Below are 19,347 nucleotides of genomic sequence, written 5' to 3'. Positions count from 1 at the left end.
CAGCACTGATAGAGGCTCGGTGCTGTTTAGTCAACTGGCAAAAAAAAAAAAAAAGCGCAAAGCCAGCAGAGAAAACCACACTGACTGGAGTTATTTTGTTCTTCTGGGTTAAGCACATGACAGTATATATTGCACATTAGATACAAAAAAATAGTTCGCTCATTTTGTGTGTGTGTGTGTGTGTGTGTGTGTGTGTGTGTGTGTGTGTGTGTGTGTGTGTGTGTTTGTGTGTGTGTGTGTGTGTGTTTAAAGTGATGAAGACTGGAGAGAGTGGTCTGACTGTGTTCAGGCTCCTGACCAAGGAGAATCGCTGGAAATGGGTCCAAGCCAATGCCCGGCTGGTTTACAAGAATGGCAAACCCGACTACATCATCGCCACCCAGAGGCCTCTTCTGTATGTTCTGTCCTTGTTATGTTAACAACTTTAATAAATTATATTTCATGAAAGATAGAAGAAAAATACAAACTGAAGGACCGTCATGTAGTTGGTTTAACCTGTTCATTGAGGTTCAATATGACATAATCTTTAACAGGTTACCTTTTCAGTTGCCTAAATCACATTTTTAACATTCATGAGCATTTGATCAGCTCCATTCAGGTTCCAGATACTAATCATTGTGGGTTTTTTTCTGTTTTTGCAGGGATGAAGAGGGAGGGGAACACTTACGCAAGCGCTCCATGCACTTACCCTTTACTTATGCTACAGGCGAGGCCTTGCTTTACCAGTCCAACCATCCCATTGCAGGCTTTAGAGATGGAAGTCATGAGAAAAATGGAAATAAATCAAAGAAGAGCCGGACTGACAGGCTAGTGAGGGATGGTCTGGACCCTGGCTCTCTTCTAGGAGCCCTCATGAGTCAGGATGAGTCGGTGTACGTTTGTCAGCCCGCTCTGGAGCCCAAAATGTCATTTCATAGCAGCATCTTTGGAGACCAGATGGGCTTCTCGGACTCCAAACCCTCCAGCCTGCTCAGAAATTGGGACACAACGACCAATGGTGTTCTGGATTCAAGCCTCACAGAGCCGAGCACCAGCTTTGACCCACTGCTGGCCACTCTAGACTCCCTCTCCTTGGAGGGCCAAGGGGTTGTGGATTCTGAAGATGTGGGCTGTTCAAATGGGGAGCTGTTTGGAGCTCTGGAGGGGTTGGGATTGAGCGCTGAGGACTTGGAGCTGTTGCTGCTGGATGAGCGGATGATCAGGGTTGAGATTGATCCTGAGCGTGTGCCCACCTTGGATGACTTGCTAACGAATGATGAGATCCTCTCTTATATCTATGATTCCATTGAGGGAAAGAGTGAAACCACGGAGCATGGGGGACAGGTGCCTCCCAGTAATGCTTCAGTGTCAGTCACAACACTACCTGAAAGTAATCTCACCTCTGACACAAATGTTCAAATGCAGTTTCCACACCATAAGCCTCCCCTGGTGGGGAACACTCCCATAGTCCAGCTGTCCCAGCAGATGCAAAAGCACCTCCACATGCGGCCAGGTAAAGTGGCGCATGATTGGGGCCAGCAGAGTGACCATGTGGCAAACACATTAGTGAATGGCGAGCTGTTGGGACATGTGCAATCTGCCCCCAATGGTCAATGGACAGCCCAAGACATTCTATTGAATGCTGGAATACAACTGGAACAGATAAACTCACCACAGACTATTTTTAATGGCAAGGCCTCAGAGCTGGATGGGGGTCTCCATCAACAGCAGACGCATCAAAGCCACCTTCAGCAGCAGCAGCCCCTGATGCAGAACCAGCTCTCCCAGCAGTGCCACGCCAAACAGAAGGCAGCCAACCTCAACGGACTGTGCGGCATCTCCAGCACAGAGCATTCAGCTGTCAAATCTCAGTGGCAGGACTATAGTTTCAATGAGAGTCTGGACCCCTGCCTTGACAACAGCCAAAAACCCCTTACAAACACCTCATTAGAGTCCTGTATGGATTATAGCATGCCTGATATTGACCATGTGGATTACGCTATAAGTGGAAGTGGTTTGTTTGGGAGTAGTGCTCAACAGCACAGGGCAGAGTCCACAGTCTCTACTTTCCAGGGGGTGAACCACAAACGGCAGCAGGAGCAGATCCCAGTTCCTTTAGCTCAGGTCATCTCCAGCCTGTCACAGTGTCCGCCTCCAAATGCCTCTCTTGAACAGTTCCTAGGAGTTAACAAGCCCTGCCGGCAGCTGGACCATTATGGCATGGTGACCTCAGAGATGCCTCATGACCCTAATCACAGTAAGGTAAGGGGCCTTGTCCACAGGAGGGACAAACTATTGATACTGCGAAATTATACATTCTTTTCTAATACAGTATCAATTCACTGGTGCCAAATATAGTATATTTATTAAAATTGTTAGTGTCATAAATGGGGTATTAGAATTTGATAAGGATTTGTTGTACATTCTTTTATCTCAATTCTATGAAAATGAACAAGTTATACAGCAAATAATTCCTACTTTTACCCTTTTTTGCAGTATTTTTCCTCTTCAGATATCACAGTGTATCATTGATAGATTTCTTCGCAATACAAATTCAGAGCCCTGGACTGGCCGTATAGGTGTATGCATGTGTGTGTGTGTGTGTGTGTGTGTGTGAAGTGTGTGTGTGTGAAGTGTGTGTGTGTGTGTGTGTGTGTGTGTGTGTGTGTGTGTCAGTCACATGCAAAGTATTGTAATATTATCATACTGTGTAACTTTTTGTTCCCACCCCTAATCTTGACAAATTCTTTGAAACAACTATGTGAACTTTTGTTTTTACACTAAATTGTAACATAACTCATACTGTTGTGGAACAACAGGTTCTCCACATTTCACTGAAAGATTGTGTTTGGTGTACATTTGTATTTGTTCATGAAAACTGGAATAATTCTAAAATAAAATGGTCAAATCTTGTGAAACTCAATATCAATATTTAGCTTTGGCTTAATCTTCCAACTGCAGCAGCTCTTAAAGAAATCTGTCGACATTTTCAAACTTCATGGAGACCTCAAATTCCAGTCAGCAGACAGACCTGACATTTTAGGAGCAAAACCATTCGTGCATGTACTCGCAGAATAATACTTGAAAAAAAATACTTTCTTAAAAATTATTATCACAAACAGTTCATAAGACATATACAGTACACGCAGTGTAGTTACGTGGACATAAGGATAATTTCATTCACTTTTTTATTCAGGTATTTTCTTACCTATCTACGTGTGACAGTGTTTTAATTGCATTTTAACTCCTACATGCATTTTGGGGTTTGTTTATATAAAGAAAAATATCGCTTGATGTTATTTGTGAAACATGTTTGGCTTGTATTCACCTTGTCATCTTGACTTGTGCAGATGGAGAATGGCTGCATCCTCACCACCACTTACGCAGGCGGCTGTGCTGTGCCCAATGGGAACACGGCAGCGCCCCCTACTGTCCAGATGCCCTGCCCTGAGACTATGCCCAGCCTCCCTGATCCACCAGCCACCGGCTTCTACCTCTGACCATCTGGCCACAACAGTCAAGCACTGTTAATGGCCAGAAACACTCAATGACTGGACCAGCCTTATACATCTAGACAACAAACAAAGCTGAATAAACGTAGGCCTACATGTTTTTCTTTCATTCATTTTAAATTTGTAATGATTTTTGTGTGTGGGGGGGAGGAGATCATTGTGTTGTATTTCAAGTCATATTATCATAAGAGTCCTTTGTTTACAATAATGCAGTCAAGAGTGCTCAGTTGAGTTTATTATATGAGAGGTAACTATGAGTTTTATAAAACATTCAGGGTTTTGTTTAATTTTGTACATTGTAAAGAGAGAAAATGCTAGACAACACAAGGAGTTGCAGATGAACTGAGGTTACAGCACAGGTTGTTTGCCTCATGAATGTACAGACACACAAGCAGATAGGAGGGTTTAAAAAACTAGTATGTGACCAGGCACTACATGCAATTATTAGTCATGTTCATTCATGTTGTTAATCATCTGATTTAAATCATCATTTGGTTTTTTATTAGAACCATCAATTTCACTTTGTATCTCAACACCAACACACAAAGACACACACTCTTTCCCCGTAAGTGCAACGCCGATGTGATTACAGGTTTTAGTTAGGGCAATCGACAGGACATCTTAAATAGTTTTCCGTCATGCAACACGAATGTAATCCTTCAGCGATTTCTTTGTTGGACAGTTGTACTTGTCAACAATGAGATTAAACCATATATGTTTGAAAGAAAGTATAGAATATGAATATTATGGTTAGAAATATCCTGCACTTTATTTCAAGCACCCACTTAATGCAGATCTGTAGTCAGGGATACTGAGGTTGTGAAAACGACAAACCCTGTTTTAGTTTGTTCATATTTGAATCTACTCATGCAATATGGACCCGTTTGACTCCATCCATCCATCCATTGTCTATACTGCTTATCCGTTAAGGGTTGCTTGGGGGTGGGGGGGTGGGAGCTGGAGCCTATCCCAGCTGACATTGGGCGAGAGGTGGGGTTCACCCGGGACACTTCATTAGTCCATCACAGAGCCATCAGGAGCAATGAGGGCTCAGTATCTTGCTCATGGATACTTTGACATGGTCACTGGTGGAAGTGAGGATCGAACCAGCGACCCCTCAGTTGCTAGCTAGATGGCCACTCTACCTCGGGGCCATGCCGCCCACCCCCCACCCCCCACCCCCCATTTGCATTTCTTTTAATTATTCTTATTTTGAGGTACATTTCAGATAATGTCCTCACAAGCACAAACACTCGTGAATGATTGTTTGCCATTCTTATCTGTTTTTATTGTTGATAATATTGATAATGTTTGACCTCTGGATGAGTCAGAGTCAGTGTGAAACACTGAACTGATATGATTAGAAGTCACTTCATTTTGATTTTCTGTATTTATTCATGTCCTACAACAAGTAAGTGTTCTTTTTTTTGGGAATTGATATTTTAGGCATTCTCTTGTTCAAAAAAAAAGAAGAAAATGTAAATCTTTTTCGACATTTTGCTAAACAGCAGCTGAATTTGCTCTCTTGAAGTAATCGGTAAAATAGTTCTGCAATTAATGCAGACCCAAATTCATGACAATATGATCAAATTATCATGTTGGTCTGAATATAAGACAAGATTTTTTTTTTTTTTTTATGTCCTGTCTTATATTCAGGGCCTAGACCTTTACATGTCAGTGTTACACTCAGGACACCAACTTCCTGTGAGTATGAGTATTTGCTTCTCAACCGAAGTGCGTCACCGCCCTCGAAAACCTCAACAGCACCCGACATTTGAAAAACTAAGAAGGACAAACTCAAGGATTGTCTGCTGCCAAGAGTGTAATGTAAGTGTAATATTAGATGTCAAGCACAAAATGAAAATCTTAAAAATGCGAATTATTGGTGAAAACATGGCTCTTAAAGTAGACGCTTTCCAGACATAGACAGGAGAGACTTTCTGAGATGGATAGTCTACCGACTCTGTTTTCATTTTAATGATTTATGATTTGAAAACCGTGGGTTGCTCATTTGTAAATGTGATTATATTTAAGTAGTGGTGAATTTAAACACTTGATTTGTTTTTTGAAAACTTGACCTTATTTGTTTCTAAAAAAAAAAAAAAAAAGTAAAGAAAAAAAGAAAATAATGCAAATTTTTGGTCTTTAAAAAATATTTTTTTCTCAAATGATTCTTGAAAATTTGGGTGTTTGTCTTATATTTGAACCAGTTCTTAGCTTTACCCAATGTAAGCAAAAAGAAGGGTCTTTCAATTACATCCAATGATGATATCTTAACAGGCTTTCTGTGTTAGCGAACAGGTTCAGCAACGTGTCACTTGTTTAAAAAAAAATGAAGCTTGGCAAACATCCGTGCACTTACTCCACATCCAAACTGCCATTTTATCGTGTCTGATCCACTGAGCCTTTTTCATAAGCCGCTCATCAAAGGGGATGCAGTTCGGAACGAAATGAGCAAGTTTGCAAATCACATAAATGAAGCTCTCGGTGTAGTAACTGAGCATTTAAACTGATGTGAGTTATGAATAAATAACTTAGATATACTCAGATATAGAGGAACAAGCAGCACATTAAATGATTTTTCTGGCTCCACGGCCTGTTCACACACTTTTACTGTTGGTCAACAGAAACAGATGCTGATGCGCAGAATTGAAAGATTGTATCAATCATCTCACTGACTTGTCATCTGAGTAAAAAGATGAACAAGAGTATTTCCCAAAATAGCACACTTTTCCTTTTAAGTACTACTTTGACCCCGTAGTAGAAAAGGTCACTAATATCAGGTCGACACAAGTTTATGGAGCAGTTACAGAGTGGTAAACACAGAAAAACCAAATGTGTGTAAAACAAGATGGAAGGATACAGTTCTGAATGTTTCTTATACATAGTAAAATGACTGGAAAATGACATGGAGTCGGGGTGTTTCATCAAGGAGAGATGCTGAAAAGAGATTTCCATTTAACTGTTGAAATGTCATTGGTATTAATATTATTGTTCTTTGTTTTATGTTAAAATGTGATACACACGTGGTTACATGTCATTCGAATTGACTCGTTTCTTTCCCTTTTTTTCTACAGCAGAAATGTTTGCTATATTTAATATGATTGATGTGACTTATTAAAAATGTGAAATAATATGTGTACTGTATATAAAGGCAAACAAGCTTTGGCAAATACAGGTGTGTACATAATTTTACGTCAAGTCACTAGTTTCAAGCACTATTTTCAAAACACATGCTCCTTTGTCGATTCTTTTTCTTTTTCTTTCCTTTTTGTTGTCATTCTTTTTTAAATGTAAATAGTATTCATCACAAAAACACTGGACCCTACGACAGCCTGAAAATGGTGCCATACTACTGAGTCTTGTTAAGTAGGCTATAAGCTTAGAGTTTAATTTTGTCTTATGCATAGCCACATTAAAATTTAACATGCTAACAGGACAAGGTGTAGATGTTGAAGATTTGACCCGTGTCCTTTGACTGCTTGTTTCAAATGTATGACTTTCTTCCTTTGACATAAAGGATCTCTGCAACCACAGTGATAAACACAAACATCTTTCAAGCATATAACTTGGACCACATTCTCTCTCTGAGCCCTCCAGTTTTGTATTCACTTGGACATTAAAGGGGGTTTCAAACTATTGTCAGTGTCTCTTTATTTTGGACCCCTGACATGTAAAGGTGCTATGTGTAGCATTTTAACATCAATAAATCATTGCCACATTAACTCTGAGAAGTCTGAATAATTGCTGTAAAATAGCTGCCATGGTTAATTAAATTCCAGAAGTGCAGAAAGAGCAGTCAGCAAAAAAAGTACAAAATAATTATGTCAACTTGAGAGATGCATTTTCATTCTTTTTTCTATGAAGCTGCTGAACTGCCTCAGCGAATCAGAAAGTGATCAGTTAGGGTTGTTAGGTCCGTCTCTCTGTCAAGATGTACTTCATTTTCATCATCTTGCTTCATGGTTCTTGGTGCATGACGTTGGGTTGAGTTAGCACAGCGGTAGCACAAGATGGTAGCATTCACAGCCACACTGGTACTGGGATTCCCACATGGCTTCAGCAGTTAATCAAGCCCAGATGTATAGCTACTACCTGATCATACATGAACAGGATGGCATCCACATGTACCCTGAATTTCAGAGTTGAGTTAAGAGTCAAAGTTGAGCTGGAGCACAGAAGCATTCATGTCCATCTTGTCATTCCACTCTCAAACATCAGACAGAATCAAGCTCTACCCAGTGGCAGGAGTCTTGGCAACATGCCAATGTCTTAAAGGAGTATTGCACCATTTTTGACTGTTACACACTTACAGCAATGTTTCACCCATAAAAGTGTATTTTGACTCTCAAGTACTCACTAAAGTGTGTCTTGAGTGCATTAAAAAAGACAACTGCGTTGTAATTTTGTATCATCTTTGAATGAAACCCGTGCAGGCGAGTGATACCGAATACTCGTCTTATTTGCTGACAGGGTGTTGTCGGTGTTTCTCTGACAAGTTGTCTGTCGCTGCATTGCTACGCCCTGAGCGACACCTATACATGTCAGATCTTCTCTTGCACCTCAGAGATGCTGCAGAGGAAGCAATAGATAGCTTAAACTCTTATTAGCTCACTTGTGGCCTGCTCATGGTCTGACAGAAAGTTTTTCAATTTTCAGACATGGGGCAAATTCCAGGTTTAGAGATCACTAAAAAGAAGGCACGGTTATGTTACATGAAAACAATATGAGGACAGCATGGGAGCAAATGTAATTTGCATTGAACTGTATCCATTAGTAAAGATAACCTCAGTGATCATTCAATTTAGCACCAGTTTGCACTTTCATACAATAAAACAACAACTGACGATGAAGATGAAGTGGTAGGATAGAAAATGTGACACTATAGAAAGAAAACAGAAAAAACTTTGATACCTGACAGTTATATGACTCCAAAAAGACAATAATTAGGCCGAATAGCTCCCAAACTTGGGTCAAATAAATCATAGAAATGCTCCCTAGTGTCTTTCAAAACAAGAAAAAATATAGATGCTGGAAAACTGTGTTGGGTTTTTCTTCAGCTTCCAGTTGTGCTGGTGCCTGCATTGGGGGCCTGAAAAGAAAAACAAAACCCAACCACTACAAACCATACAACATCATAGAAATAATAGAATAGACAATTTATCAGTTTGACTGTGTCACTGTGCATGTCCTTTGGGTGCTACACATATCAGTAGTGACTGAGGTGGATATCCCGTATGACAGTTGAAACAGTACAAGGATTCATGCTACTATTGTTTCCATTCATACTAGCGGCAGGGAAAGCATTACCAGCTTCTCTTTGCCCTGTAACTGTGATGGGGGAGCCAATGTGAGCCAAGCATGATGGTAGATTGAGTGTCCCACTACCTGGTACTAAATCTAGAAATCAATCTTACTCACGAGCATGTATTCCTCCCCTCAGTTCCCTTGCAGCCATGAGTAAAATCACTAGTTCCCTTATGAAAGTTTAATTATGAGGCTGTATTGAAATACTGACACAGGAAGACTGATTTCTCTGTTAAACCTGCAAAATCAATCAAAAACATGAATGTGGCTGCCCCCACAGATAAAGCTCGCCATGTAGGACTCCCCCATTGAATTCAGCTGATGTTAAGTCAGATTTTTACTATGATATGACATATTTACTATGGCATGTTTCTTAGCCACGCTCAACTATATTTCTCAATATATTTTAGTGTAAATATTTCTCATATATGATCGCTATGTGATTCTACAATAAAGCTGGCATATCAAGCCAGATAAAGAGCGCAGGGGGAGGGAGATGAACTCAACATGCATGGTATGAATAGCTTATATTATTAGCTGGATTTGAATTTGACATACAGACTCTGTAAACTTGAGACGAATGTCAGAAAGAGACAGTGGAGATGTCGCTTTGAGCTTCCTGGGGGTGGGAGGGGGCACTGAAGCTCCCTGTTTTCACACAAAACACATGTGAGGACATAGAAAACGAAGAGGGGGCGAGTGTGCCTGAGGGACATTGTTAGTCTGAAATAATGACTGCCCAATTAGAGCCCTTTTGAGAGGGGCCTGCTGCCCAGGACAAGTGAATCATCAGTCGGACCCTGTTATGGTCAAGCTGAGGTTTTCATGGGTTATTAGATTGAAGAAAAAAGTGCTACAAAGATGCCCAAAGGAAAAAAAAAAATCTTGCTTGCAGTAAAATTTCAGCTTTTATGCCTTATTAGAAAAATGAGCGTTGCGTATGAACTGCTTGGAACATATTCTGTCAGGAAACTCTCATTGGTTGGCTTCAGCAACAACTAATCCTATTCTTAACCAATCACACACACAGTTCACAAATAGAGTGCCCATTTAAACAGAGATCTGACTGCATTCCGCCTTGTTGCACGGATTCAGGCTGTTGCTCTAAAACATAAAAACAACAACTAACTAAAAAATCCTTTCAAAGCTCACCCTCCACCACCGCAGCCTCTATCTGATGCTTGGATCTTGGATTTTTTTTTCCACAGGGAGTCGATGTGCTGTCTGTTTTTCCATTCCATCCATTCATTCATTCATCCATCCACCCATTTTCTACCTTTTATCTTGTTAAGGGTGGTGGGGGGGGGGGGGGCTGGAACCTATCCCAGCTGCCTCAGGCGAGAGAGGGGGGGTTCACCCTGGACAGGTCACCAGTCCATCACAGGGCCAACACATATAGACGAACAACCATTCACTCTCACAGTCACACCTACGGTCAATTTAGAGTATCAGTCAGCCTTGTCCCCTCCTGATGTCTTTGGACTGTGGGAAGAAGCCGTTGTACCCAGAGAGAACGCACACAGGCACAGGGAGAACATGGAGACTCACACAGAGATACCCTGTGCTTGAGCCGGGGCTTGAACCCAGAACCTTCTTGCTTTGAAGTGACAGTGATAACCACTGCACCACGGCGCTGCCCGCTGTCTACTTCTATATACGTTTATTTTTCAATACACGAGTTATCCCGACTAAGCTATAAGTCAGGATAGAGTTGATTGGTTTGGTTTTTATTTGCTTATTTGTTCTGGGTTTTTGTGTGTGTGTGTGTGTGTGTGTGTGTGTGTGTGTGTGTGTGTGGATAATAACAGAGAATGGTCTTAACGTCTGTAAATTCCTCTTAGATGTGATAACTAATTTTCCTAATGTCTGCAGGAAAAAAGTTCTCATTTAATTGCCATAAAATTTCTGCCAGTAAAATAATAAACATTTACAAAGAATACAAATTGTTTCTAAATAAGTGTCCATCGTGATATCGTGTCAACTTCAAATGTGAAACATTCAATTTAATTTCCATAAACAATTTTTACCTTTGCACATGCACAGTATATTGACTTTGTCATTTTGTGTCATAAGATTAAAGACTGATAAAAGCATATATTCTTTTGAAAACAATTCTAAAAATAAAAACCTGAATTTGAACATCACAGCCAATTGCAACAGATGTCATAAGTGGTCTGTGGCTCCCTCTATGGTTCACTGCAGGTGTGACACTGATTCTCAAACTGGTTTTCGTCTTTTCAATCATCAGGTGTGTGTAAAAAAAATCTGAGGTTGGCTTAACTGAAGGGCAACTGTTATTAGTGTGACTGGTCCCACTAGTGCTTGTAAGTGTGTTTGTGTATGTTCAGTAGACTGTTTTAAATTGCTAACATAGAAAAACAAGGTGACGGCAATAGCCTTGTGACAAGAGCCAAATAATGATGAGTGTGTCTCGAGCTCTTTAACTTCAAGGTTGAGATTTGCAACCCTATTTTTGAAATAACCTTTGGTATATTATCAAATGGAGTATTTTTTTTTACAAATTCTTTTAGTAATTTATGTGGGTAAGTGTATGTGTCTGGATAAAATAAAATTCTCTGTAAAAACATGCAGAAGCAAATCTGACGAGGGTTAGATGAAGACCTCATGCAACCCTGCTTCAAGACAACCAAACTATCCCTTTAAGATCAGATCAACACATATCCATGTAATGTATAATAACAGCAGCTTGATTTAAATCCTGTGACTATGTGTGTTTATGTCTTTGATATCGCTATACAATCACAACAATTTTCTGTTGATTTAAATCCTACAAATGAATAAAAACCTTGAAAATGAAGAAGTCTAAGTATTTATCGTCAATGATGGCCGGCCTCTCACAGCAAGAAGGTTCCGGGTTCGAGTCCCGGCTCGGGCACGGGATCTTTCTGCGTGGAGTCTGCATGTTCTCCCCGTGTCTGCGTGGGTTCTCTCTGGGTACTCCGGCTTCTTCCCACAGTCCAAAGACATCAAGAGGGGACGAGGCTGATTGATACTCTAAATTGACCGTAGGTGTGAATGTGAGTGTGAATGGTTGTTCGTCTCTCTATGTTGGCCCTGTGATGGACTGGCGACCTGTCCAGGGTGAACCCCGCCTCTCGCCCGTAGCCGCTGGGATAGGCTCCAGCCCCCCCGCAACCCTTAATGTGTAGGAATAAGCGGAAGATGATGATGGATGGATGGATGGCCGGCCTGAAGGAACATAAAAGCCTCGCAGGGGGCCACGACCCACATTTTGAAACAGGGGTCTTCACAGGTCAAAATACAACTATAACATGGTCGAGTACCCGTACAGTTCTTGGAAATTTGGGCCTGAGCAGACCTATGAAGACCTCTACTTTTGGACTCATGTCCAGCAGGTAAGCATCAGTCAGGAAGTTCTGCCCTTGTTTTGTGCCATTAAACTCACACAGGCTTGTGAATAATTTAAGACCACTGAAAGGAAAGGCAAAGGACCCACTCAATGTTTGAGATGGATCTTGGACAGAGGAGCAGCCCCAAGGTGGGATTCAGGGATGTAGCTCAAGCTGTTTAATGAGCTGTCTTTGACCGTGATCACTGTTAAGAGCTAACCCATGATGTTGTGTGTGCTTCTGTCCACTAGATGGAGGTAAAACACAGAGAAAAGAGACATGCTTCCCTCCAGGTATGAATGAGGCTCAGTGAGCTGAATAGAGGCTCATTCTGGCAGAAAAAGGAGAGTAAGGAGCATGTTACACACGGTTACCTCTGTGGAAAAAGGCTATTGTGCAGGTTGCTGCTCCTGGTGCTAAAGATGAAAACTGGAGGAGGAAGAGGAGGAGAACATAGTTGGCTGAGATTTGAACTTGAGTCGGAATATAAATTCATTTTTAATTTTTAATTTCATATTACTTTCCTTGTTGTTTTCACAGGAAAGAGAATACAAATTTCTCACTATCTCAGATATTTGCTGATCACAATACTGTTACTACAAAGCCACCATATTGCCCTCTTGATCAATTTAACATCTTTTTCTGAGACATTACCACAAGGTTGTCGACCAAACTGATATTTACAAATAATGTACATGTTAGATATAATTTAACATCAGCCATCAGCACATATTCATTCATGCCAGTGGTTGAGTCACAAAAAGTTCTTTTCAAAAACTCCATCCATTTTGTAACGCTTATTCTGTTAAGGATTGCAGGGGGGCTGGAGCCTATCCCAGCAGATTTCACCCTGGACAGGTCACCAGTCCATCACAGGGCCAACACATAGAGACAGACAACCATTCACACTCACAGTCACACCTACGGTCAATTTAGAGTATCAGTCAGCCTCGTCCCCTCTTGATGTCTTTGGACTGTGGGAGGAAGCCGGAGTACCAGAGAGAACCCACGCAGGAACAGGGAGAACATGCAGACTCACACAGAAAGACCCCATGTCCGAGCCAGGACTCTAACCCAGCACCTTCTTGCTGTGAGGTGACAGTGCTAACCACTGAACCACCGTGCTGCCCCGTTTCAAAAACTCTTTTACTTGAAATAGCTGTGAGGCCAATGATATCAAAAATAAGATTTTGTTCAGCACTGAAAAAAGTAAAAAAAATGAGTTCATACAACTTTCTCATTAAAACTATGAATGTAGCACATAAAAGCTGCACAGTGGTGCAGTGGTCAGCACTGTCCCCTCACAGCAAGAAGGTTCCGGGTTCGAGCCTTGGCTCGGGCACGGGATCTTTCTGTGTGGAGTCTCCATGTTCTCCCCGTGTCTGCGTGGGTTCTCACCAGGTACTCCAGCTTCCTCCCACAGTCCAAAGACATCAAGAGGGGACGAGGCTGATTGATACTCTAAATTGACCGTAGGTGTGACTGTGAGAGTGAATGGTTGTTCGTCTCTATGTGTTGGCCCTGCGATGGACTGGTGACCTGTCCAGGGTGAACCCCACCTCTTGCCCATGGCTGCTGGGATAGGCTCCAGCCCCCGGTGACCCTTAATGTAGGAATAAGTGGAAGACAATGGATGGATGGATGCAACACATAAATTTGTACCTTTATGTAAATTAACCAAGAATTAAGTTAAATTATATTTTTTCATAACAAGACATTATACATTTTTCTGCCTTAAAACAACGCTTTACTCAAAAAGTATATTTTACCTTTCAAATATACACAAATAGATGTTTTGAGCTTGTAAAGACATTTTTTTCCCACCAGTATTACTTAATTGTTATTCTAGACCACAGAAAGAGCCAGCCACATACATGAAGCTTTAAAGCAACTGATAGCTAATAACAGATCCATGATCTCATCTGCAAAATGTCAAGTGCATCCTCTGGTATAATCCCTGTCATCTTCATCCAGCTGTATGTGCAATAATCAACAAACACTGGGATTTCATCTCAAAACAGACATCTACAACCAGTGCTCATCCAACAACCAGGAGAAAGAGTTGATTTTTATCTCAAAACTCAAAGTGTTTGTGGATTAGCAAACAGCTGGACTCAGAAGAAGTGACTTTTTTTTTTTTTTGGACGGGTGCGGCACTGGAGAGTTTATAAACAGATATTCGGACAGTTTTGCCACTGTGGCTCTGTTGTTCTGTCAGTCGCCAGTAGCCTCAAGCTACATGATATAAGTGGCTGGCTGTTACTGCATTCTAGAGTCAAAAGAAGTGATTGTAGGAGTTTCAAGACACCTATGTGTGAGTACTTGGATGGTGAAATATACTCCTGAGTGAAGTATTGCTTTAAAATGTACAATGATCTTGTTTTACTTGTGTGGTCTGCTCCATTAAGGTTATCCAGTGGGAGGAGAAATGGGTGCCAGAACATTTTCGCCTCTGCAATGTGACTGTGGTCGTTTGAAAGTAAATAAAGACCAACCGCGCACAATGGCAATTCTTCCTCGTATTTCTAAACTTCTGGATACTCTAGGATCTATATAGTCGGTTCGTTCCCTCTGAGTAAAATTCATCCTCAGTTTGTAACTATAACATTTGAGTAAGCTTAAAAGTAGATTTAAAGTGGAAGTTGCACTTAAGATGAGCGGCTGTTATCACCGGAGCAGAGATATACAGTGATGTGGCAGCTGAGGATCCCCAGAGGATAATTCATACTGGGTTTGCTGACCAGAAGCAACACAGGTCAAGTCATCTGGATTTAATTTGTCCAAAATTATTAATTTTTTTTTTCAACAGGCCTCAGTTTCTACAAAAAGATGTCATCGCTAACCACTAGGGAGGATAAACAAAGGATGCCATTCACACAAGATACTATGAGAGCATGAAACAGACAACAATATACAAACAAAATATGACACAGCATCATTGGGAGGACATTTGTGTTTCTATGCACGATTTAACAAGAAATGTGAAGTCATGCCAAATTTCTCTGCTAAAAAATATTGGAAGACTAACCTTTTTCATATATTTGTTTTATCCCATCTAATTAATCCGCAGTGCTGAACTCTCAGTGTGTTATTTGAGAGTAACCTCAGCCTTTATTAGCATATTAAATCTGTCATTCAGTCATGCTTTTTACAACTCTGGAAAATGGTTAACATCAAGCCATATCTGTCTCCCAAAAACCTTGAAATAGTCATCAAAACTTTCATCTCGTAACAGCTGGAGTTCGTTCTTTTCTCCAACGCAAGGCAAAAATCCCATCACTCCCTACAGCTAATTCAGGACCCAGCTGCCAAGATCTGAACAAGTTCTAGGAAAAAAGCACATCACATCAATCTTTACACTGCCTAACTATTCATTTCGGAAAGGATTTTGAAATTGTACTCGTCACAGTCAAAGCCCAGAGTGGTTTAGTTTCTGGTCTGTACGTAACACCGCTGGCCTCTCAAGTCCTCAAAGGCAGGGACAGGGATTGTGCCATCAAGCCCCGTTGACGCTGAAACAACCCCCCAGAGGATATGGCTAAATCTATTGTTTCATTTAAGTCTCTTCTGAAGAGGTACTCTTATGTTTTTTTTAGTTTTTTTTTGAGTGTGTGTGATCCTCTTGCTTTTTCCAAGATATCTTATTTTCACTGTTCCATTTTAAACTGTGCATTTGTGAAGCACTTTGTGGATGTTAAATACATTATTATTACTACTATTATTTAGCGGTCTGAAACTTGATTAATTTGACTTAAAAGAGACGTAAACTTAAGCAAAATTCCATAGACTAAAATAAGACGAAGTAAAAAGTGGATTATTAAATATGGTAAATCCTCCCAAGGGCATTATGTGACACAGGATTCAGACTTATGAACAGCAAGTCATGCTCTCAAGAGGCTGACATTCCATGTTACATCTTGTTATTCAAGTGTTGCCATCAACTTCAATCTTCTACCATCATTCATAAAATGTTCTTGTGCACACGCATTTGTTCTTACACGCTGTTGTGCTTTAAAAAAAAACAATTTTTAGCCCTCAATGTAGTTTTACAGTGAAGAAGAAAAGCCTAAGGGCTATTTGTAATGACTTGCCCCTGATGAAGGCATGACTGGTAACTGCCTTGCAAAGACTTTAACCACAAAAGGAACACAATAAACAGCAGAAGCGAGGAGTTACAAACAGCCACCAGGCTTTAGCTCCTGTCTGTAGATCTAAATTAGGAGCTCCGACGTGTAAGAACAATTAACGATTATGGTCCAAGCTAGGTCTTGAGATTGTTTGAGAGGTACTATGCCATGGTACATAAAACTGGGCTACAAATTCATATAATATTATTTTTATCATTATTATTATTATTATTATTTGTTTATCTATTCATTTGTGACTTAGTCTGTTTCCAATAACAATTCTTTACCAGCGCACACGACGCTAATAAAGGTCAATAGATTGAACGGGGAGCGACAGAGGGAGGGGAGGCTGGGGGAGCGGGAGGGAAGGAGGGAGGGAGGTAGAGAGACCCTGGCGGACAGCAGCAGGGAGGTTGGACCGGGAACAATAGAGAGGAACGAAGCCAGTCTTGGGGCACCAAACAAACCGAGGAGGCGAAAGAAAGCGAGCAATCCTGAGAGTAGGATGGAGGGAGGGAGACGTAAACGGGGAATATTGAAGGAATAAGGACGAGAGGATTTCCCGGACCGGAGGGCTTTATTCCTGCCTTTCTTTGTCGGCTGGATTGTATTGAACCGGATTCCGGTATGAACCCTGCAGAAGCGGCCGAGGAGGCGCCCAGCGATCCCGACACTGATGCCTTTTACAAAACAGGTAGGAAGAAAGAAAGACAGAAAGATAGAAAGAAAGAAAGAAGAGAGCGGCTCTAGATCAGCAAACATCCGTGACAAAAGCATCATAAGTGTGCTCAATGTCACCAGCAGCACATGAACAAGCACACAAGCGGCTAAGGCTCCGCAGAGATCTGCAGGAAAGCACCGGAGATCTGCTGGAGATCACTGCCGGTCCTCCTCACTGTTCTGCCCCTAACAACGTAACAATCTGCTCTCGATGCTGCGATGATTTCATGGTTGTACATGTGTTTGCGGTGTGTGTGTGTGTGTGTGTGTGTGTGTGCGCGCGCGCGCGTGTGTGTATATGCGTCCGCGTGTATGTGAAACATTGAGCCCATGCATGTTTGATGCTTGTAAAAAGAAAGAAGAATCACCCCAAAATCAGCTGATGAAAATCCCAGGAAATCTGCTCAGTAGGCGACCAAATGACGTGATCTCATAATACTTAAGTGTGTATGTGTGAGCGTGCGCGCGTGTGCGCGCGCGTTTGTGTGTGTGCCTCGCATTAATGCATTTTAAAAATCGGAAGTGTGCTTGCATGCAGAGTAGATGGAGATGGTGTGTGCTACTGAATCTTGGTGTTGAGGAACATTTAAGAGCCTCATGTAGGCCTAAAGGTTCTGATCAGTTTAGCATCATTGCCATTGACTATAGTCTCGATCTCTGCTTGTTAAGCACTTTGTCCACGAAATAATCTAATTTGCAGTTATAGAGATGATTTGTAGGATTATTTGTCATAACAATATGCTCATGACTGTGGATTACATGTGTGTGTGTGTGTGTGTGTGTGTGTGTGTGTGTGGGAGAGAGAGAGAGAGAGAGAGAGAGAGAGAGAGAAGGAGGAGGAGGTGACCATTGGACAAGCAAGCACTCTCTCCTCAGTACTATGTAGTATACTACTAACTTGTGTCAGTGTAGGAAAGTGTGGGCATATTTATGTCATACTTGATGGATTAAACCACACACACACACACACACACACACACATACACACTAAAAGACACATAGCAATGCTGAGTGACGGACACACCCTGACTTTCTCTGTCAGTCTAATTCGGTTCAATTACTTTTTTATGAACAGTCCTGCCGATGGAGTTTATTAAATCACAGACACACTCAGTGTGACACCCCATGTGAGTTGTGTAGAGTAAGAGGGGCTGCATGTGTGCTCCCCTGTGCCCCCCCCACCACCGGAATATTAGATGACTGTTAACTGGAATCTTTCCAGCAGAACATGGACTTCATCAATGTAAATACGGGGATTTAAATGTAAAAAAATCATGTGATTGTTTGAAAGATGGTTAAAGGTACAGCATCATTTATAGTTGTTAAAATGACCATCATCCCACTGATGGCAGGGTTTTGGCTAAGTAGGCTACGCAGACCAGAAGGACAAGTCCAATTATAGCTATTTTATCTAATTGGGGTAAAAGTGTGTCAGCAAGTACACAGAGAAAGTTTTATGTCTGTGGACCAAAGACTGGAGTAACAGTCATCATTATGAACTCATGTCCTGTTTAGGCCATTTGCCTTTGATTAGACTTTGTATACTTTCATGTCCCCTCCTTGGGATTTCCCCAATTATGCTCTTACAGAAGACACACTGTTTATGATGAAAAACATAACCACAACTACAGGATGAACTCTCTTCGATAAATATTGTGAGGTTTGGTCTCTTCCAAGTCTGGCTTCAGGATTCAGTTACGGGAAAAAAAAAGGTTGTACATTCTGATAAAATCAAATAAATGCTTGGCACAGAGCTAAGCTTAGTGTGAGGGTGAATAAGTGCTACCTCAATCACTCTTGCATTCATTCACTCATAGTTAGGTGCTAACCAGCTCATCAGGAGCCATTTGGGGCTCAAGGCCTTGCTCACAGACACTTGGACAGTCTCTGAGGAACCGTGGGATTGAACTAGTAAGTAGTGTTGTTTTTGGCGGCGTGTTTTAATTTTAGTTTTAGTCTAGTTTTTGTCTCAAAGTGACATTTTAGTTTTTATTTGTTTTAGTTATTGTCATACACTTTTTGGTCTTGTCAAGTTGTAGTTGTAGACTAAAAGTCTGAGCATTTAAGTCTAGTTTTAGTCAATGAAAATTGTATTTTAGTCTCTCTTTAACTCTTAACTCTCATTCTCTATTTAACCAAGTCAATATAGTATAAGTACTTAGAAGACAAGACAAACCCAACATTTTCTTTTAGCCAAGCCATTTCACAATTCAAACCAGGGTATGTTATTAACATAGTGGGCCCCCAAAAATGGCATTTTGAAATGATGTTCATTACACTGATTTTTCATGCTTGCATGTGATTGCACTCGTGCTCAAGGTAGATAGGCCA

General features: G+C 41.1%; 2 protein-coding genes across 5 annotated transcripts in view; both read left to right on the top strand.

Moving 5' to 3' along the window:
- LOC147252452 (aryl hydrocarbon receptor-like) overlaps positions 1–7,205 on the top strand; it is a 47,170-nt gene extending 39,965 nt beyond the window's left edge. For both annotated transcript variants that reach the window (XM_086220767.1, XM_086220766.1), the window contains 3 exons: positions 253–394; positions 642–2,241; positions 3,330–7,205. In XM_086220767.1, coding sequence (XP_086076893.1) covers positions 253–394; positions 642–2,241; positions 3,330–3,479 — 1,892 coding nt within the window. In that variant the 3' untranslated portion in view covers positions 3,480–7,205. The remainder of the gene's footprint in view (positions 1–252; positions 395–641; positions 2,242–3,329) is intronic.
- Positions 7,206–16,710: 9,505 nt separating this feature from the next.
- Positions 16,711–19,347, top strand: part of kalrna (kalirin RhoGEF kinase a) — a 165,889-nt gene continuing 163,252 nt past the window's right edge. For all 3 annotated transcript variants that reach the window (XM_086220764.1, XM_086220763.1, XM_086220765.1), the window contains exon 1: positions 16,711–16,990. In XM_086220764.1, the coding sequence (XP_086076890.1) occupies positions 16,924–16,990 (67 nt within the window). In that variant the 5' untranslated portion in view covers positions 16,711–16,923. The remainder of the gene's footprint in view (positions 16,991–19,347) is intronic.

The sequence above is a fragment of the Aulostomus chinensis genome, chromosome 12, assembly GCF_037954235.1.
Source record: "Aulostomus chinensis isolate RoL2024-O1b breed Wild chromosome 12, RoL_Achi_v1.0, whole genome shotgun sequence".
In the NCBI taxonomy this organism is placed as follows: Eukaryota; Metazoa; Chordata; class Actinopteri; order Syngnathiformes; family Aulostomidae; genus Aulostomus; species Aulostomus chinensis.
This window is presented reverse-complemented; position numbering and strand designations above follow the sequence as displayed.